Here is a 17,550-nt window from a genome sequence, read left to right on the forward strand (position 1 = left end):
CACCCAACCACGGAGACTTGATTTATCGCGACTCCTAATTTCCACTCCCTCACGTTCCTTTTCTTGGTAAGTTTGATGTGAGCCAAATCTCTGCCATCTGTCTCTTAACCTGAAGCCATGTTCAAACCACCCCTTACCCACCCCCATGCCCTAACCATTCCACCCACCATCTCCTCCAGCTCTCAATCCTCCGCGTTATCTGTTCTCCTCTAATTCTGTCCTCTTGAGCAACTCCACGACTGATGGTTGTGCCTTCAGCTGCCCTGACCTTCTCCGCCTCTCTGACTTTGTCTTCTTCCTTTACTATGCTGCCTAAAAACCTACCTCTTTGACCAGATGTTTGGCCAGATGTTTGGCCAGATGACCAACTCGCTCCTTCTGAGGCTCTGTGCTATATTTAGTTTTATAGCTCTCCTACAAAGCATCTTGGGGTGTTTTATTACATTAAAGGTGCTACACAAATAGAAGATGCGGTTCATAGAATCATAGAATTTACAGTGCAGAAGGAGGCCATTCGGCCCACCGAAAGAGCACCCTACCCAAGCCCACACCTCCACCCTGTCCCCGTAACCCAGTAACCCCTCCCAACCTTTTTGGACACTAAGGGCAATTTAGCATGGCCAATCCACCTAACCTGCACATCCCTGTTATTAGGGATGTTTGGGGTTTTGGTCCTTCACTCGGGGCTCCCAAGAGATGTGTGTCGCCCACGACACAGAACAAAAAGAGGTGTGGTCCATTTCTAACACACTAATTATCATTTGGCATTGATTGCTACAGCAATCATCCATCATTGGCTACACAGAGGTTATCGTCCAGGAAAATATCATGACAACTCGGTTGCTGAACAGGTGTGATTTTGACAACAAAAGTGTTGGAAAGAGGAAAGATAAAATTATGATTTTTTCTCGGAGACCAGACCAATGTATGCAGCACCGCGGACATTTCGAAAAGATAAATGTTATGTTTCAATACTTCATCTGACCCCCACCCCCGCAAACCCCACCAACCTGCTGGCTGAATAAAATAACTTGTATTGATTTAGCAGTTAAAGTAGGAAAATGTTGCAAGCCTGTCCAGAGAAACGTAAAGGGGGGCAAGTTACAAAAAGGTGAACGTGTGGAGAAAATTTGAAGGAGCAACTTGCAGAAGGAAAGGTGGAGGGACGGAGAGGACTCGGGGTGCAATGCAGGTCTAGGCTTCCTGAAGGCACAGCCGCCAATGGTGGAGCAATGTAGGTGGGAAAGGGGCAAGGACCAGAATTGGAGGCAGACAGAGTTTCCTGAGGATTGCAGCAAGGTTGAAGGAGATTACAGAGATAGAAAAGAGCGTGGAAGCATGGGAGGATCTGAGCCACAAGGAATGAGGATTTCAAATGGGAGACGTTGATGGATAGGGAGCCAATAGAGACTTTCGTTAATGGGAACTTCGCATTGGGTCAGCCAAATTGGAAAACCTATTCTCGAATTACTCATTTTAAGGCACAAAATCCATTCTGGAGTGTAATAGCACATTCATTTCTTTGATTCTTTTATGGGATGTGGGCTTCGCTGGCTCGGCCAGCATTTATTGCACATCCCTAATTGCTCTCTAGAAGGTGGTGGTGAGCTGCCAACTTGAACCGCTGCAGTTCATGATGTGTATGTACACCCACAGTGCTCTAATGAAGTGGGGGTTTGTGGATTTTGACCCAGCGACACTGAAGGAACAGCTATATATTTCCAAGTCAGGATGGTATGTGGCTCGGAGGGGAACTTGGAGGTGGCGCTGTTCCCATGTATCTGCTTCCCTTGTCCTTCTAGATAGTGGAGGATGCTGGTTTGGAAGGTGCTGTCGAAGGAGCCTTGGTGAGTTACTGCAGTGCACACGGCTGACACTGTGTATCGGTGGTGGCGGGAATGCATGTTGAGGCTGGTGGACGCGCTGACAATCAAGCGGTCTGCTTTGCCCTGGAGGGTAATGGGCTCCTCGAGTGTTGTTGGAGCTGCGCTCATCCAGGGAAGTGGAGAGTATTCCATTACACTCCTGACTTGTGCTTTGGCAGATGGTGGACAGGCTTTTTGGAGTCAGGAGGTGAGTTACTCGCTGGTGGTAACCTAGCCTTTGAGCTGCTTTGCTAGCCACAGTATTTATATGGCTGGTCCAGTTCAGTTTCTGGTCAATGGTAACCCCAGCATGTTGATAGTGGGGGGTTCAGCGTTGGTAATGCCATTGAATGTGGAGGGGTGTGGTTGGATTCTCTCTTGTTGGAGATGGTCATTGCCTGGCACAGGTGTGGCGCAAATGTAACTTGCCACTTATCAGCCCAATCCTGGATATTGTCCAGGTCTTGCTACATATGGGCACAGATTGCTTCAGTATCGGAGTTACTGCAAATAGTGAACATTGTGCAATCATAGGTGAGCATCCCCAATTTTGACTCTGCGATGGAAGGAAGGTTGGGCCTGGGACACCATCCTGATAAACTCCTGCAGCGATGTCCTGGGACTACGATGACGGACCTCTAACAATCACAGCCATCTTCCTTTGAGCCAGGTATGACTCCAACCAGCAGAGAGTTTTCCCGCTGATTCCCATCGGCTCCAGTTTAGCTAGGGCTCCTTGATGCCATACCCGGTCAAATGCTACCTCGATGTTCAGGGTAGTCACTTTCACTTCCCCTCTTGAGTCCAGCTCTTTTGTCCATGTTTGAACCAAGGCTGCAATGAGGTGAGGAGCTGAGCGGCCCTGGCGGAACCCAAACTGAGCGTCCGTGAGTGGTTTATTGCTGTGCAGGCGCCACTTGATAGGACTGTTGATGACCCTTCCCATCGTTCTCCATTCACCAACGCACGAACATGTGCGAGGGTCCCTCCACATTCTGGTGAGAATCCGATTGATGCACCGGTACTGAAACCAGTGAATAAAATGTGCCAGAGAACCACCCCCTCCACAACCTGGAACCCAAATGAAGACCCTAAAGGAACATCTGTCACTCAGCAATAAATGTCTCAGAAGAATATGTTGGTGGGTGATTTGAAGTAGACTGGGAGGAGGCTCGTGTGGAACATAAACCAGCATGGACCAGCTGGGCCGAATGGCCTGTTTCTTTGCTGTAAAGTCTAAGCCAGTGTTTACCCATCTCCTTCTCACTACTTAAAACAAAACTTTTTAATTGTTCCGAAATCTTGGCAATATAACGTATCAATGTTATTCATCTCAAGAGGAACAAAATCAAACCTGGGTTCCCCTTTAATTTTTCAGCCTCTCAGCCAAGCTCCCCCCCACCCCCAACTGATCCATATCACATTTGGCTTCATCCAGAAATTAAAACCTTACTTTTCAAAATGAGGGGGGATAAAAGACAAGGAAGTTCTCATGCAGATTGTATGCCCATCAACAATGGCCGTCTGTTTCCCGGAGAAAGCTGAGATGCTGTGAAGGAGATCAAATGGGCTACTTTACACCCACAGCCGTGGCCTCGCTGCCTTGACTAGGCCTCAATGTGCCAACAGGCCTTCTCCAGTGACTCTTCATTAAAGGAACTGAAACAGTTACAAGGATATCATCAGTGAGGAGCCACTCAGCTGTGACCACCAGGTAGCACAAGTTTCTAAAGTGTCTGGTTTCCTGCAGTAACGTTCTCCATTTAATCAACAGTGGCCTCTCATGAAGGAATCTGGTGACACTGCAGGACGGCACGATACTAGGCAGACACAATTGGGTATAAGCCATCGCCCACCTGTGTGTGCCTCAAGGCCTTCCTCGCTGTCGCATACCACTGTCACCCAAGAACGCAAGGTTCTCGGCCTAGTTTCCCGTGTCGCACTGTGACCTCTCCTTCACGGGTAGCCCTCCCCCACAGCCTCCTTGTGGGGGTGGGGGGTGGGGGTGGATGTGGAAGAAAGGACGCGAGGAAATGTTTAACTCTCTCTCCATCTAGGCCCGAGGCAGGACCAGAAACCGGCGCCAAGGATCAAAGATGTAACCCCAATCCAGTTCTAACACAACACAGTCGTACCGTTGACTTCACCATTGGCAATCTACTCCATAAACCTAACTACTCACGTGCCTGAATCAGCAAACACAACACTGGGGCACTCCAGATACCTTAGGTAAGGGTATCAATTGTCCTTTTGCTTCAGATACCCTGGTGTTCAAAACATGATGAATGGAGGAATTTCAGATATATTATATTATATCTATCTGGTGCAGTGATGGTTAAAAGCCTTGGTTTGTCTGTGTATATATCTATTAATTTAATTAATGGGAGGAGCCACGGGCTGAGGAAGTCTGGTTTTGAGTCAGTCAGTTTAGATTTTGGGCAGCATGGTAGCAGAAGTGGCTAGCACTGTGGCTTCACAGCGCCAGGGTCTCGGGTTCGATTCCCCGCTGGGTCACTGTCTGTGCGGAGTCTGCACCTTCTCCCCGTGCCTGCGTGGGTTTCCTCCGGGTCCTCCAGTTTCCTCCCACAATCCAAAGACGTGCAGGTTAGGTAGATTGGCCATGCTAAATTGCCCTCAGAGACCAAAAATGTTCGGAGGGGTTATTGGGGATCAGGTGGAAGTGAGAGCTTAAGTGGGTCGGTGCAGACTCGATGGGCCGAATGGCCTCCTTCTGCACCTTATGTTCTATGTTCTATGTATGTTCTATTTGGCTGTGAACAGACGGTAGCTTTTGCCAAATGCTGTGAAGTTAAATAGCAGTTTGACACAGACAAGAATCTACAAGCTGTTTCCTGGAGGATTTCTCTCTCTCTCAAAGCAGTCTCTCCAAGACATCTCTATCCAGCATGTATTCCTGTGTTTGCTAACTGATTTAAAAGTGGATTCTGACCTGAGATGGGTTTTGCTTGATTGGAAATAAAGAATTTGGCAGCTAGGAGTTAAACTGTTTCATTTTATTGTGAAGCATTGTTTAACTGGTAATTGTGAGCTATTTCATGTTAAAGTGAGTTTAATATTGTGTTAGTAATAAAGTTTGTTTTGATACATCTTATCCCTATTTGTGTGTGGAGACATGTATCCTTTCCTCTCAGTCTTACAAATTAAAAGATATTGGGGTTTCTGTCCGGTATCCTAGCAACTGTTGGGGTCTGGTCCTGGATTGTAATAAAATTGCTCACTGTAAAGATTTTCAATAAAATGGGAGTTCTTCACGCAGTATCCATAGCAGCATAGAAACCACTTGCACTGAACAAGCTACCATCCCAGAGATAGGGAGGTTTCTCTGCCCCAATGGGTGCTGGGTACAAAGCTCACCATCCCACTCTCCTGCCTCACACCGATCGGTGTACAGTGACTCGGCAACGCTTCCGGAAACAGCGGGCAATTAAGCTGCAAGTGAGGGGGATGCCAGTGATCCGGACTCGGTCAAAGTTGGAGACGGAGGCCCAAAATGCAAAACGATACACTAAAGGCTGCGGAAAGTAGGTAGTTTAGCGATTTCCCACCATTTCAGGGTGCCTCTTGAGGTTTTGCCTGGTTTTACTATTCAGACCTCTCAATAAGTGTTTGGCCCCCTTTGCAAATTCCATTTCACATCGATCCTAAACTGTGCAGCAGGAATATTTGTGCCCTTCAAGGTTTCCCATTTTGGTACATTTTGTGTTTAGGTTGCAGTGCACCAGGGAAGGAAAGTGGGATTAACTGGACTGAGCCTTCAAGGTGTTGTCTCAGGCACGATGGGCTGAATGGCTTCCTTCTACCCTCCTAAAAGTCAATGATTCTATGAAGGGGCATTAGTCCCGGGAATAGGACACCTTCCCAATCTGGAGTGGTACTTTGCAAATTGTGTGCAGCACAGCAAAATGCGGGCCCGAGGTTCCGGCTGCATCGACCCAAAATATTTCAAACTCGCACCTCAAGAGCGGCCCCATACCTTGGCAGAACGTGCTTGCGGGGCACAATGACCTACCCCTGTTCCCATGGTCCTACACTGTGGCACTGCTCGCATCCTGCAGCCTGGCTGTGCCAAACCGGGGACACGTCCTTTTCTTCGAACTCAATAAACTGAGTCTGACAGCCAAGAAAGGAGACTGAACTGGGCTGGGGGGGGGACACGACACCATGTCAAACGGCTGAAAAAGGCCAGCATCGAACGCAAAGCAATCCCGATTCACGACCAGCACAACTATAGTTGCTTAGCTGCAAGCTCGTAGGAAAATAAATCGAAGCCTCTCCTCTGATACCTTTTCATATCGGGTCTCCATGCATATGAAGATGACATAGGCAGTAACGCACGCCAGGCAGCCTTCAAAATAGGACGTTCCCCCGATCTTCTCTGCTTCTGCATAATAATTGTTTAAGGTCTTCACAGTTTCCTCAAAGTAGTGTCTTTCAACCTGAAATGTAGAGAAATTGAAACAGATAGTTTGGAGGTCGCAATGAACCACTTTCACAATCTCCTTGTGCAAGCACCTCCCACTGTTGGGAAAACAGGACGGAGGTGCGTTTCTCAGCCATTCCCAATGAGGATCAGCAAGAGTGGGGCAATTTCTCGGTCCTATTTCCCCGTTCACTCTCTGACCTGCTGCTTATAGCAGACAACTGACGTTCGGTGGTAGTCACACCTAACAAGATAAGACTCTCAGCCTCTGTGGCAGAGCAGGCAGAAAGCACCCACAACATACAACTCCTAAACATCACCCTGGCCGGAGAGAGCAACGCTATTATTGGGTGAAAACTGGAGGATTTCTCTCAGTGAGAGAGAGAGAGAGAGGAAGCTCTGCTTGAGAGTTTTTCTTAAGACTCTGTATCGATTGAGGAAAGAAGGGGCATGCTGTCGAAGCATTTCATCGTGCGATCAGGACAAATTCAAGAATGCCAAATTTCAAAGGAAGCAACTATTTACACTGCTGATTTGTTGTCAAGTCAACTTTGATTGTTGCCGGGGGCGGCATGGTGGCTCAGTGGTTAGCACTGCTGCCTCACGGCGCCAAGGACCCGGGTTCGATCCCAGCCCCGGGTCACTGTCCATGTGGAGTTTACACATTCTCCCCGTGTCTGCGTTGGTCTCACTCCCCACAACCCAAAAATATGCAGCGTAGGTGGATTGGCCATGCTGAATTGCCCCTTAATTGGAAAAAACAAATTGGGTACTCTAAATTTGTTGCCATGGAGAATTCATCAGGGAACTATTGACCCCACGCTTTCAAAAAAGGTGCAATGCCTGGTCCTGTTCCTTTTGTTTGCAGAAGACATGAGCCTGTGCATGAATATTTGTAGCTTCTCTTATCTGCAACTCAGATTTTCTTTTAGTTTACTGACAGGATTTCTTGTCCAGACATAATTGTCCCTGAAGAAGCTGGCCTTCCTGAATAAGGCTGTGTGGCTTGCCGGGCCATTTCAGTGGCCAATTAACACATTGTCGTGGGTCTGGAGTCACATAAACATTGGACTGGTCATGAGCAAACACAGCTGGCATTTTTACGACAATCCAGCCACTTTGTGGTCACCATTACTAGCTTTTTATTCCAGATTTATTTAACAAAATGAATTCAGATTGCTCCAGTTGCTCTGCTGGGATGTGAACTCATATCATAGAATCTACAGTGCAGAAGGAGGCCATTCGGCCCATCGAGTCTGCACCAGTCCTTACAAAGAACACCCTACTGAGGCCCATGTATCCACCCTATCCCGTAACCCAGTAACCCCACTTAACATTTTTTGGACACTAAGGGCAATTTAGCATGGCCAATCCACCTAACCCACACACCTTTGGACTGTGTGGGGAAACTGGAGCACCCGGAGGAAACCCACGCAGACACGGGGAGAACGTGCAGGCTCCGCACAGACAGTGACCTAAGCCAGGAATCGAACCTGGGACCCTGGAGCTGTGAAGCAACAGTGCTAACCACTGTGCTACCGTGCTGCCCAAGTCTCTAGATCATTTACCTGAGCTTTACGTTACAGGTGCCTTAACATAACCACTGTGCTGCTATTCCCAGTATTGTTTTAACCTCCAGTTTGTTGGCCTTGAACTGAGTGGTTTGCTAGGCCGTTTCAGTGGGTAGAGTCAACCACATTGCTGTGGATCTGGAGTCACGTGTAGGCCAGACCAGACAAGGGCAGCAGATTTCTTTCTCTGAGGGACATTCGTGAATAGTGAATCATTACGACAATCAACAATGGTTTAATAGTCACCATTACTGGAGACCAGTTTTTCAATTCCAGAGTTATTCATGGTGGGATTTGAACCCACGTCCCTGGATCTCTGGATCACTGGTCCAGTGGCATTACCACGACACCACCGTCTCCCCTCAATCTGTAGAAATATGAATGTACAGGACCAGGAACCCCAGTCCGTTGTTTCATGGCAGCGAGCAGTTTTGTTACTGGGCCAGCAATCCACTAATGGGGGGGGCGGCACAGTAGCACAGTGGTTAGCACTGTTGCTTCACAGCACCAGGATCCCAGGCTCAATTCCCGTTTGGGTCACTGTCTGTGCAGAGTCTGCACGTTCTCCCCATGTCCGCATGTGTTTCCTCCGGGCGCTCCGGTTTCCTCCCACAGGTCCCGAAAGACGTGCTTGTTAGATGAACTGGACATTCTGAATTCTCCCTCAGTGTACCCGAACAGGCGCTGGAAAGTGGCGACTAGGGGCTTTTCACAGTAACTTCATTGCAGCGTTAACGTAAGCCTACTTGCGACAACGATAAAGATTAAAGATCAACTTCAGAGTCTTTAAGGGAAATCAGCCTATTGTTAGTATCCAAAACAAAAAAACACTGCAGAAAATTAACTATTCAGCAAGTCTAAGAATTTTATAACATGTCTCAAGCATATTAAACACTGCTTGGGAGCAATAACAAACAAAGTTTAAAGTTTCTTCCGTTAGGTTAGTGCCAAGTCTTTTGAGGAGAATCACACGGCAGAATGAGTGGCAACTGGATGCAAAGCTTTCAATGCTCCCAAACATCGAGGCCCATTAGTGACCAGAGCGATGATCAGAGGCCGGCCTTGGCAGAACTTGGCAGTGAAACCAAGGGCCATCGAGCCTTTGAAGTTTATGATCTCAATAAGGGATCCATTAGTTTCATCAGGACTGGGAAAGTCGCAATTAGCCAGTTGGGTCTGTGACTTACTTTCAGTCTGTTTAACTCAGGGTTGATGTGCTTTGAACCCCGGAGTCGGGCAGCCAAGCGAACTGTCTGCGTCATCGGACGGCGTGGAAGGAATGCCACCAAAGTGCCAGACACACCCACCCCCTCCGGAGGGGCAGCAGCAAGGGGTTGGCGCAAGGTGCACCAGTCAGAAGGAGCAAAGCGAAGCCTCCCCTTAACTGGAGGGCACGAGAGTGGGGTAATCGGAAACGGGCAGTGTGCGGGTCGCGAGGGAGGGGGAAACACGGGAGTGAAACACCTACTGAGGAACAGGGTGACAAAGTGGGGCAGCATGGTAGCATGGTGGTTAGCACAATTGCTTCACAGCTCCAGGGTCCCAGGTTCGATTCCCGGCTTGGGTCACTGTCTGTGCGGAGTCTGCATGTTCGCCCCATGTGTGTGTGGGTTTCCTCCGGGTGCTCCGGTTTCCTCCCACAGTCCAAAGATGTACAGGTTAGGTGGATTGGCCATGATAAATTGCCCTTAGTGTCCAAAATTGTCCTTAGTGTTGGGTGGGGTTACTGGGTTATGGGGATAGGGTGGAAGTGTGGACCTTGGGTAGGGTGCTCTTTCCAAGAGCCGGTGCAGACTCGATGGGCTGAATGGCCTCCTTCTGCACTGTAAATTCTATGATTCTATGAAACGAGAATCTGGAGTGAAAGGCGATTGAAGGGCGGTGTGAGAAGATGGAGCTGAGGGGTTCTTTGAACGCAAAAAAGCCTTTTTTCAACCCAACAACCTTTCCCCCATTTCGAAAATGCTGCAGAGGAGTTATCGACCCACCCTCCAGATCGGTGTCATTACCAGCCTGGTGCAGATATCAATTTACCAGTCGGGGTGCGCTCTGCACTATTCCCCTTGTTTGGGAAGGGGTCTCTTCAGCTTAGAAAGGAGATGTTTGCTGATAGGGGCTAGCAACAGGATTGCTCAGTAATCCAGTCCCTGGGTCAGGAGGGTCCTGTGCACTGTTGGCTGCAGACTCTCCCGTCCGGCTCTCTGGAGGAAGCGGATGGGTTGGTCAGTTGCTGGAGGGGCGTGTCAGGTGTTGGTGTCCTTCTTGTACCAGGTTATACGATTATGACTCCTCCCTGATCTGGACTACCCATATCGCAAAATCATTTCTATTTAACAACCTTCTCAAATCCTTTAATTATTCTGAACACCTCAAATAGATCACCACGTAACCTGCTATGCTCAAGGATTTGAAATCCCCAGTATGGGCCTTGTCTCAGGGATCAATTGCACCCAAATTACATCAGTGGTAACTAGTTACCCCAGCACAGACCAGGAATCGGTCAAAGTCACTGGGATCAACTAGGTAGAGTGTGAGCGTAAGCGATGGCTGCCCTCAAACACGGCAATCCAAAATACGTTAGCTTTCGTTCTTTTCCCCTAGCGAGTCAACCTCTGCTCAACATTAAGCTCCCTAGCCCAGTTCTCTCTGCTGAAAATCAGATCGGCCATGATCGAATGGAATGGCAGGGCAGCCTCGAGGGGCCGAATGGCCTACTCCTGCACCTATATCTTATGTGCTCGTTTGGAAAGGAGAGAACATTGAACATACCCGGCTCTCCAGCTCTGGTGGGAACTTGGTTTGAAACTGGCACAGGATGCCATCCGCGTAGTCTCGCTGGATGAAGACTTTCGTTGCCAATGAGGCGCTCGGCCGTAACTCCTGAAGATTGTGCACCTGGAGGAGAGGGAACCAAATCAGAGAGTGAAGAGGGTGCAGGGCCTTTGGGCACACTCTTAGATAAATGCTTTACAGCTGACCTGGACCAGGGTCCTTGCTACAGATTGGGCCCTGACACACAGTTGGTACATCTCAGAAGAGTTGCAAAATTTAGCCTAGAATCCTGCCCGCACTCTTCCATAAGGGCTCACCTTCCTTCCTCCCAACAGCAAGTTGATCTTCTGGAACAGAAGCAGAAGATGCTGGAAAGACCCAGCAGGTCAGGCAGCGCCTGTGCAGAGAGAAACAGTTAACGTTTCAGCTCATCAGCCGTTCGCTCTTCCTCCCTCCACAGATGTTGCCCGACCGTCCGTGCATCCCCGACATTTTCCGTTTTTATTTCAGATTTTCTGCACCTGCGGCATTTTGCTCACAGCTTTCGAAAGGTTGGATGAAGTAAGACCGAACGAGAGAGACCAGAGTAAATTCCTCAAGATGTACGAACAGGGCATGTACGTCCCCATGCCTCATTTCACCCCTGCCGTCTGGCAGGGTAGGTTTGCTTGTCTCACTCACTGGCCTTGACATTAGAAGTGCATGGGGGGGTGGGGGGGGTTATTCAATTTTGATTCTTTTGAAGGTTGTTTGCAGGCTCCTCAATGGGGGAGTGAAAGGGGAAGACTTACCACAGATTTGTTACAGTACAGGCCATTCGATTCGCTGTGTATGCACTCGCTCTCCAAGTGGCTAACGCATCGAGTGTCATTCCCCTGCCTTCTCCCTGCCACCCGACACATTCTTCCTTTTCAGATTATAATCCAATTCGCTCTTGCATGCCTTAATTGACCCGGCCTCCACCACACCCTCCGACAGCGGATTCTAGATCTTGACCGTTCGCTGTGGAAGAAGTTTTTCCTCGTGTCCTCATAGCTTCTTTGGCCAAATACCTCAAATCTGTGCCACGCAGTTCTTGATCCTTCCCCCAATGGGAACTCTTTCCCCCTGTCTACGCTATCCGTGGTTTTGAACACCTCTATCAAATTTCCTCTCCACCTTCTCTTCTCCAATTGCAACCCCTGCAACCATTCTCGTGAGTCTTTTCTGCTCTCTCGCCAATGTCTTCACATCCTTCCGAAAATGTGGTGCTCCGAGTTGGATACCCACCTGCTCCAGTTGAGGACTGTTTGTGGTGGATTCTCCGCAGGCCCACGCCGAAACCGTGTTTGGCGTAGGGGTGGAGAATTGACTTTTACGCGAGAATCGGGCCCGGCGCCACTCCCGCGATTCTCCGGTCCACGGAGAATCGCTCGCCCGCGGGTCACAGCGTGCGGCTGGGGGGGCCATTGCCAGAGGTCCAGACCGGCCGAGTTCCCAACGGCGTGGTTCTAAACACGTCTGGCCAATCGGGACTCAGACGCGGCCGCCCCGGTGGGGGAGTCCAGCACCGGGGTTGGGGGCTTCATGGGCGGCCGGGGCAGCGACCAGGCGGGTCAGATTAAGCGGCGCGGGGCAGATCGGTGGGGCCTTGTTTCTTGGTCCTGGTCCGCGGTTCGAGTCCGCCATCGCGTTCGGCATGGCCGCTGGAGGCCGCCGCCGTGCGCATGCACGGACTCGGAACCGGAGGTGCAGGGGCCCGTATCCGCAGCCAAAGCTGCGTGAACTACCCTGGGTCACTGCCAGCCCCCTGCAGGTAAGTGAATTGCTCTATATTTTTTTCAGGAAAGTCTGGAGTGAAACACCAGCGTTTTTACACCTGCGTGGGGACAAAGCCCCATTTTTGGAGAATCCAGCCCTAATTGTTCCACATTTCCCAGCAAGGAGATCGGGCAAGGTGTAACCAAACTACCGGAATTTGAACAAAAACTAACAGGAGACAGAACTGACCAGCAGTGGGAGCAAGTGGGTGGTTATGTCCACACTGAGGTTTAGTCACTTGTTGGTGCGGCAGCGCCCGATGCCCTAGCCTCGCCCAGCTGGCGGCAAACCCACAGTAATTTTGCGGGATTGCCAGTTGGAGACACAGCTTCTGTTACTGAGACTGCTGGCCTCTGGCTGCGCACTTTGTGGATTCTTGGTGTGCCCTGCTGTGGTTTACATTGCCGAACACACGATTCACTGTGATTTCTTTTAGCACAAAAATAAGCCTATTCTGGAATATTCCTGCTCACATGACATACTGTAACTCACATGACATACTGTAACTCACATGACATACTGTAACTCACATGACAGACTGTAGATGCATAATTGTAAAATAAAAATAACCAGATTAACTCTTGCAGATAATGTGAATTGATGATGGAGACTGACTATCCCTGCAGAATGCAATGTGCAACGGTGTTAGCACTGTTGCTTCACAGCGCCAGGGTCCCAGGTTCGATTCCCGGCTTGGGTCACTGTCTGTGCGGAGTCTACACGTTCTTCCCGTGTCTGTGTGGGTTTCCTCCGGGTGCTCCGGTTTCCTCCCACAAGTCCCGAAAGACGTGTTGTTAGGTAATTTGGACATTCTGAATTCTCCCTCCATGTACCCGAACAGGCGCCGGAATGTGGTGACTAGGAGATTTTCAGAGTAACTTCATTGCAGTGTTAATGTAAGCCTACTTGTGATATTAAAGATTATTATTATTATTATTATTAATCATCAAATTAAAAATCATCATCTAACGTTTGACTAGTGGATTCCTCCATGCAAACTAGCTTTAAAATTTTAATTGAAAATTAAGAGTATTTATTATGCAAAATGTCTTTAGACAACTAGATTCTTTCAAAATATTACCCAATGTGATCACGGACAAGATCTTTTCTTGAACGTTAGCTGCAGTGTTGGCGGGATACCGGCCATGACTGAGGGGGCGGTGCTCTCACCTCTGAATCAGAATGTCCTAGGTACGAGTCGCACTCCAGAGACGAGAGCAGATAACTTGGGGAGCGCTGCACTGTTGACGGTGGCATCTCCTGGAGGAGGCATTAAACCCGAGGCCCTGGGTCTGCCCTCGCAGGCGGGTGTAAAAGATTCCGCTGGACTATTTGGAAGGAGGGCAAGGGGAATTCTCCCCAGAGCTCTGGAGTTGCTAATTATCCCAATAAATGATATGGTCATCATCTCATTGGCGTTTGCGGGATCTTGCTGCACACAAATTGGACTGCCTAAAATGCCTACAACAGTGGCTGCACTTCAAGACCACATCATTGGCTGCAAAGTTCTTTTGGGACAATCTGAGGCTATATCAATGTAAGTCATTTCTTTTCTTTTTAACACCTCTTACTTTTATTGAAGAGTTTCCCTGCTACAATGTGGAGACATTCTGACCCATTCTCGGCCTTGCCTGATCGCTAGTTCCCAGTTTTTACCTTGTTTTCTTCCCCCTTTTGTTCCTCTCAATCTTGCCGTTTTCCTATGTTATGGGTCTTTGTGAGATAAATTCTGTCGCCATGGTCTTCTTCCTCCTTGGGCCGAACTCAGGCCTCATCGTTCATCACTATTCTGCCCTTCCCAGTATCTCAATCTGTGCCTCTCCTCAACTCTCCGGTTACCCCTCTCCGAGATAGATTCCTTTCGGGAGTGGGGGTTCCTCACCTCATCGAATCCCTACAGTGCGGAACAAGGCCATTTGGCCTGCACCGACCCTCCGAAAGAGCACTCTACCCAGGTCTATTCTCCCGTCTATCCCACCCTATCCCCGTAACCTAACCTGCACATCTCTGGTCACTAAGGGACAATTTGTCATGGCCAATCCACCTAACCTGCACGTCTTTGGACTGTGGGAGGAAACCAGAGCGTCCGGAGGAAACCCACCCAGACACGGAGAGAACGTGCAAACTCCACACAGACAGTGACCCAAGGTAGGAATTGAACCTGGGTCCCTGGCCCTGTGAGGCAGCAGTGCTAACCATTGTGCCACCCACATGTCTGGTCTGGGTCTGTTGTACACTCATTGCTGGAGATTGATCAGCAACTCTATTATCGTTATATGAGATGACCACTCTCAGCATTGTATAAGGTCAACTAAATGGATCTTGGGTGTTTTTAAAACATTTTAACAATGTAACTTTATGATGACCGCAACCCTTTCTGTACTTAGATATATCCCAGGTATCAGCCAGCTGGCTACTACATCATCTGTAAACAATCTTAACGGCCATTCCTGTTTCAGAGTGGCACGGTAGTACAGTGGGTAGCACTGTCGCTTCACAGCTCCAGGGTCCCAGGTTCGATTCCCGGCTTGGGTCACTGTGTGCGCGGAGTCTGCACGTTCTCCCCGTGTCTGCGTGGGTTTCCTCCGGGTGCTCCGGTTTCCTCCCACAGTCCAAAGACGTGCAGGTCAGGTGCATTGGCCATGCTAAATTGCCCTTAGTGTCCAAAGAGGTTGTGTGGGGTTGCTGGGTTACGGGTATGGAGCAGAGGTGTGGGATTTAGTGGGGTGCTCTTTCCAAGGGCCGGTGCAGACTCGATGGGCCAAATGGCTTCCTTCTGCACTGTAACTTCTATCTTTCTGTCTACTTTACATGCAGGCTAGGAGATGGTGGTGGGGTCCGAGGTCACGCGTGGGTTCAAATCCCACCACGGCAGCTGATGGAATGTAAATTCAATTAATAAAATCTGGAATTGAAATCCGGTCTCAGTAATGGTGAAACTGTCATCGACTAATGTCCTTTGGACAAGGAAATGTGCCCCTGGTCTGACCCACATGTGACTGCAGAGTCCTCAGCAAGTTTTTAAAAAATTTGTTCATGGGATTCATTGCCCATCCATATTTGCCCTTTTAAAAATTATTCATTGGACATGCCTTTATTGCCCATCCCTAATTGCCCAGCTGTTAAGAGTCAACCACATCTGTGGAGTCACATGGTAAGGAGCAGATTTCTTTCCCTCGTCAACCAGGTGGCGTTTTTATCAACAATGGTTTCATTCCAGATTGTTTATTTACTTATTTTTTAAAAATTTAGAGTACCCAATTCATTTTGTTCCAATTAAGGGGCAATTTAGCGCGGCCAATCCACCTACCCTGCATATATTTAGGTTGTGGGGGTGAAACCCACACAGGCACGGGGAGAATGTGCAAACTCCACACGGGGCGGCGACCCAGGGCCGGGATCGAACCCGGGTCCTCGGCGTCCTGAGGCAGCAGTGCTAACCGCTGCCACCCATATCCAGATATTTTATTGAGTTTAAATTGCATCACGGGCCGTGGTGGGATTCGAACCCAACTAAATGGATCTTGGGTGTTTCTTCAAACCCGAATCCTGGGGTCTCCGGATTACTAGTCTAGTGATAATGCCACCGTCACCCAACTTTTAAGGTGTTTGAAGAAAGGTAGTGTGTGGATGCAAATGCTAATTCTTGAAACCACCAAATGCTCTGCCCACATTGAGCCAGACCAGGTGGCTGGTGCAACAACATTGGCTACCAATTGCCTGCTTGCAATTACAGAAAGAAAAAAATTCCTTCGATGGAGCCTGACTGTTGCACTCCTTATGAATCACATGCTGTGGACGAGTACAAAGGTTATATTTGTTAAGACCCATTGCAGTAAATATGGCCTTGTGTGTCTGGACACAATCATCTTGTCTCTCTCTGTGTCTCTCTAGACCTTTGTAAGCAACAGCTATTAGTTTTTATTTTTAAAAGAAGGAATGTTTGATTGGTAATCTCAATTAATTATATCTCTACAGCAATAGATGCAGGCCAATCGGGGTAATGATGAATATGAATGGGGGGGGGGGGGGGGGGGGGATACCAAATCAATGAATGCGCTTTGCTCTGGGAAATAAAGCGCCCTGCTGATCAGATGTATTTTTTATTTCTGAAATGGGCAAAATCTGAAACGCACTGACAGGGCGGGGTGTGTGCAATTGTATTTGATGCTGGGACTGTCCAGACAGGCCGCGTTTTGGATTCATTCCCCGAGCAGGAGGGACAGGGATGGGACGATCCCTTCCCGGTGATATGAGATCCTGTCGCCGGCTGCATTTGCAGCGATGGCTGCACCCGGCGTGGGAGGTGTTTTATTTTTAATGTTGCCTCCCCACGCCCCTGGGAGAGGGGGGGTTGCATTGAGGGGAATGCATGCACCGGCTGCGATCCAGCAGAAAAGCGCTTCCTTACCTCGGCCATCTCCGCAGCGCGATGCCCGGAGCCCGGGCGGCCGCTTCCTGCTCCTCCCAGCTGATTGACAGCCGGCGCCCAGGGATTCCCCTCCGCCACCCCGGCAACCGGCCGCCTGATTGACAGCCGGCGCCCGGGGATTCCCCTCCGGCTAACCGCGTCACTGATTGATTGACAGCCCCTGGCGGTACGGCTCAATCAGCGCCCACATGGCCGGGTGGATGGGTGCAAAACGCTGCCGACGCTCATGCATTTAAAAAACAACAACAGGGTCCTTCCTGCCTTTAACCAACTCCTCACTGCGCTGGACAGGCCACTAATTTCCGCTGGGCGCAGCCAGAGGTGGCACCAACAGGGAATGACCTGTGCATTCTGCACCAGCTCTCAATGCTATACCCCCCCCACACCCCCTTCCCCCGCCTCTGCTGTGGGGAGACTGCGCTCAGATTGGGCGACCGCCTTGCGGAACGTCTTTGCTCAGCCCGCAAGCATGACCCTAACCTTCCCGCTGCCCACCATTTTGCCTCAGCACCTCACCTTCCTCCGGGTGCTCCAGATTCCCCCCCCCCTCCTCCCACAGTCCAAAGATGTGCAGGTTAGGTGGACTGATTGATCTTGTTCATATTGCCCCTTGATGTCCAAAAGGCTAGGTGGGCTTATAGGGTTACAGTGATGGGGCAGGGGTGTGGG

The 17,550-nt window shown here is 49.5% G+C and overlaps 1 protein-coding gene across 2 annotated transcripts in view; it reads right to left on the reverse strand.

Moving 5' to 3' along the window:
* Window positions 1-17,182, reverse strand: part of LOC140393313 (golgin subfamily A member 7B-like) — a 53,317-nt gene extending 36,135 nt beyond the window's left edge. Inside the window, exons 1-3 of one of the 2 annotated variants that reach the window (XM_072479634.1) lie at window positions 16,861-17,182; window positions 10,647-10,772; window positions 6,170-6,322 (exon numbers count right to left, since the gene is read on the reverse strand). In XM_072479634.1, the coding sequence (XP_072335735.1) occupies window positions 6,170-6,322; window positions 10,647-10,772; window positions 16,861-16,869 (288 nt within the window). In that variant the 5' untranslated portion in view covers window positions 16,870-17,182. The remainder of the gene's footprint in view (window positions 1-6,169; window positions 6,323-10,646; window positions 10,773-16,860) is intronic. The other variant, XM_072479633.1, reaches the window with a different exon arrangement.
* Between the last annotated feature and the right edge of the window lie 368 nt (window positions 17,183-17,550).

This window comes from Scyliorhinus torazame, chromosome 16 (assembly GCF_047496885.1).
Source record: "Scyliorhinus torazame isolate Kashiwa2021f chromosome 16, sScyTor2.1, whole genome shotgun sequence".
Classification (NCBI taxonomy): Eukaryota; Metazoa; Chordata; class Chondrichthyes; order Carcharhiniformes; family Scyliorhinidae; genus Scyliorhinus; species Scyliorhinus torazame.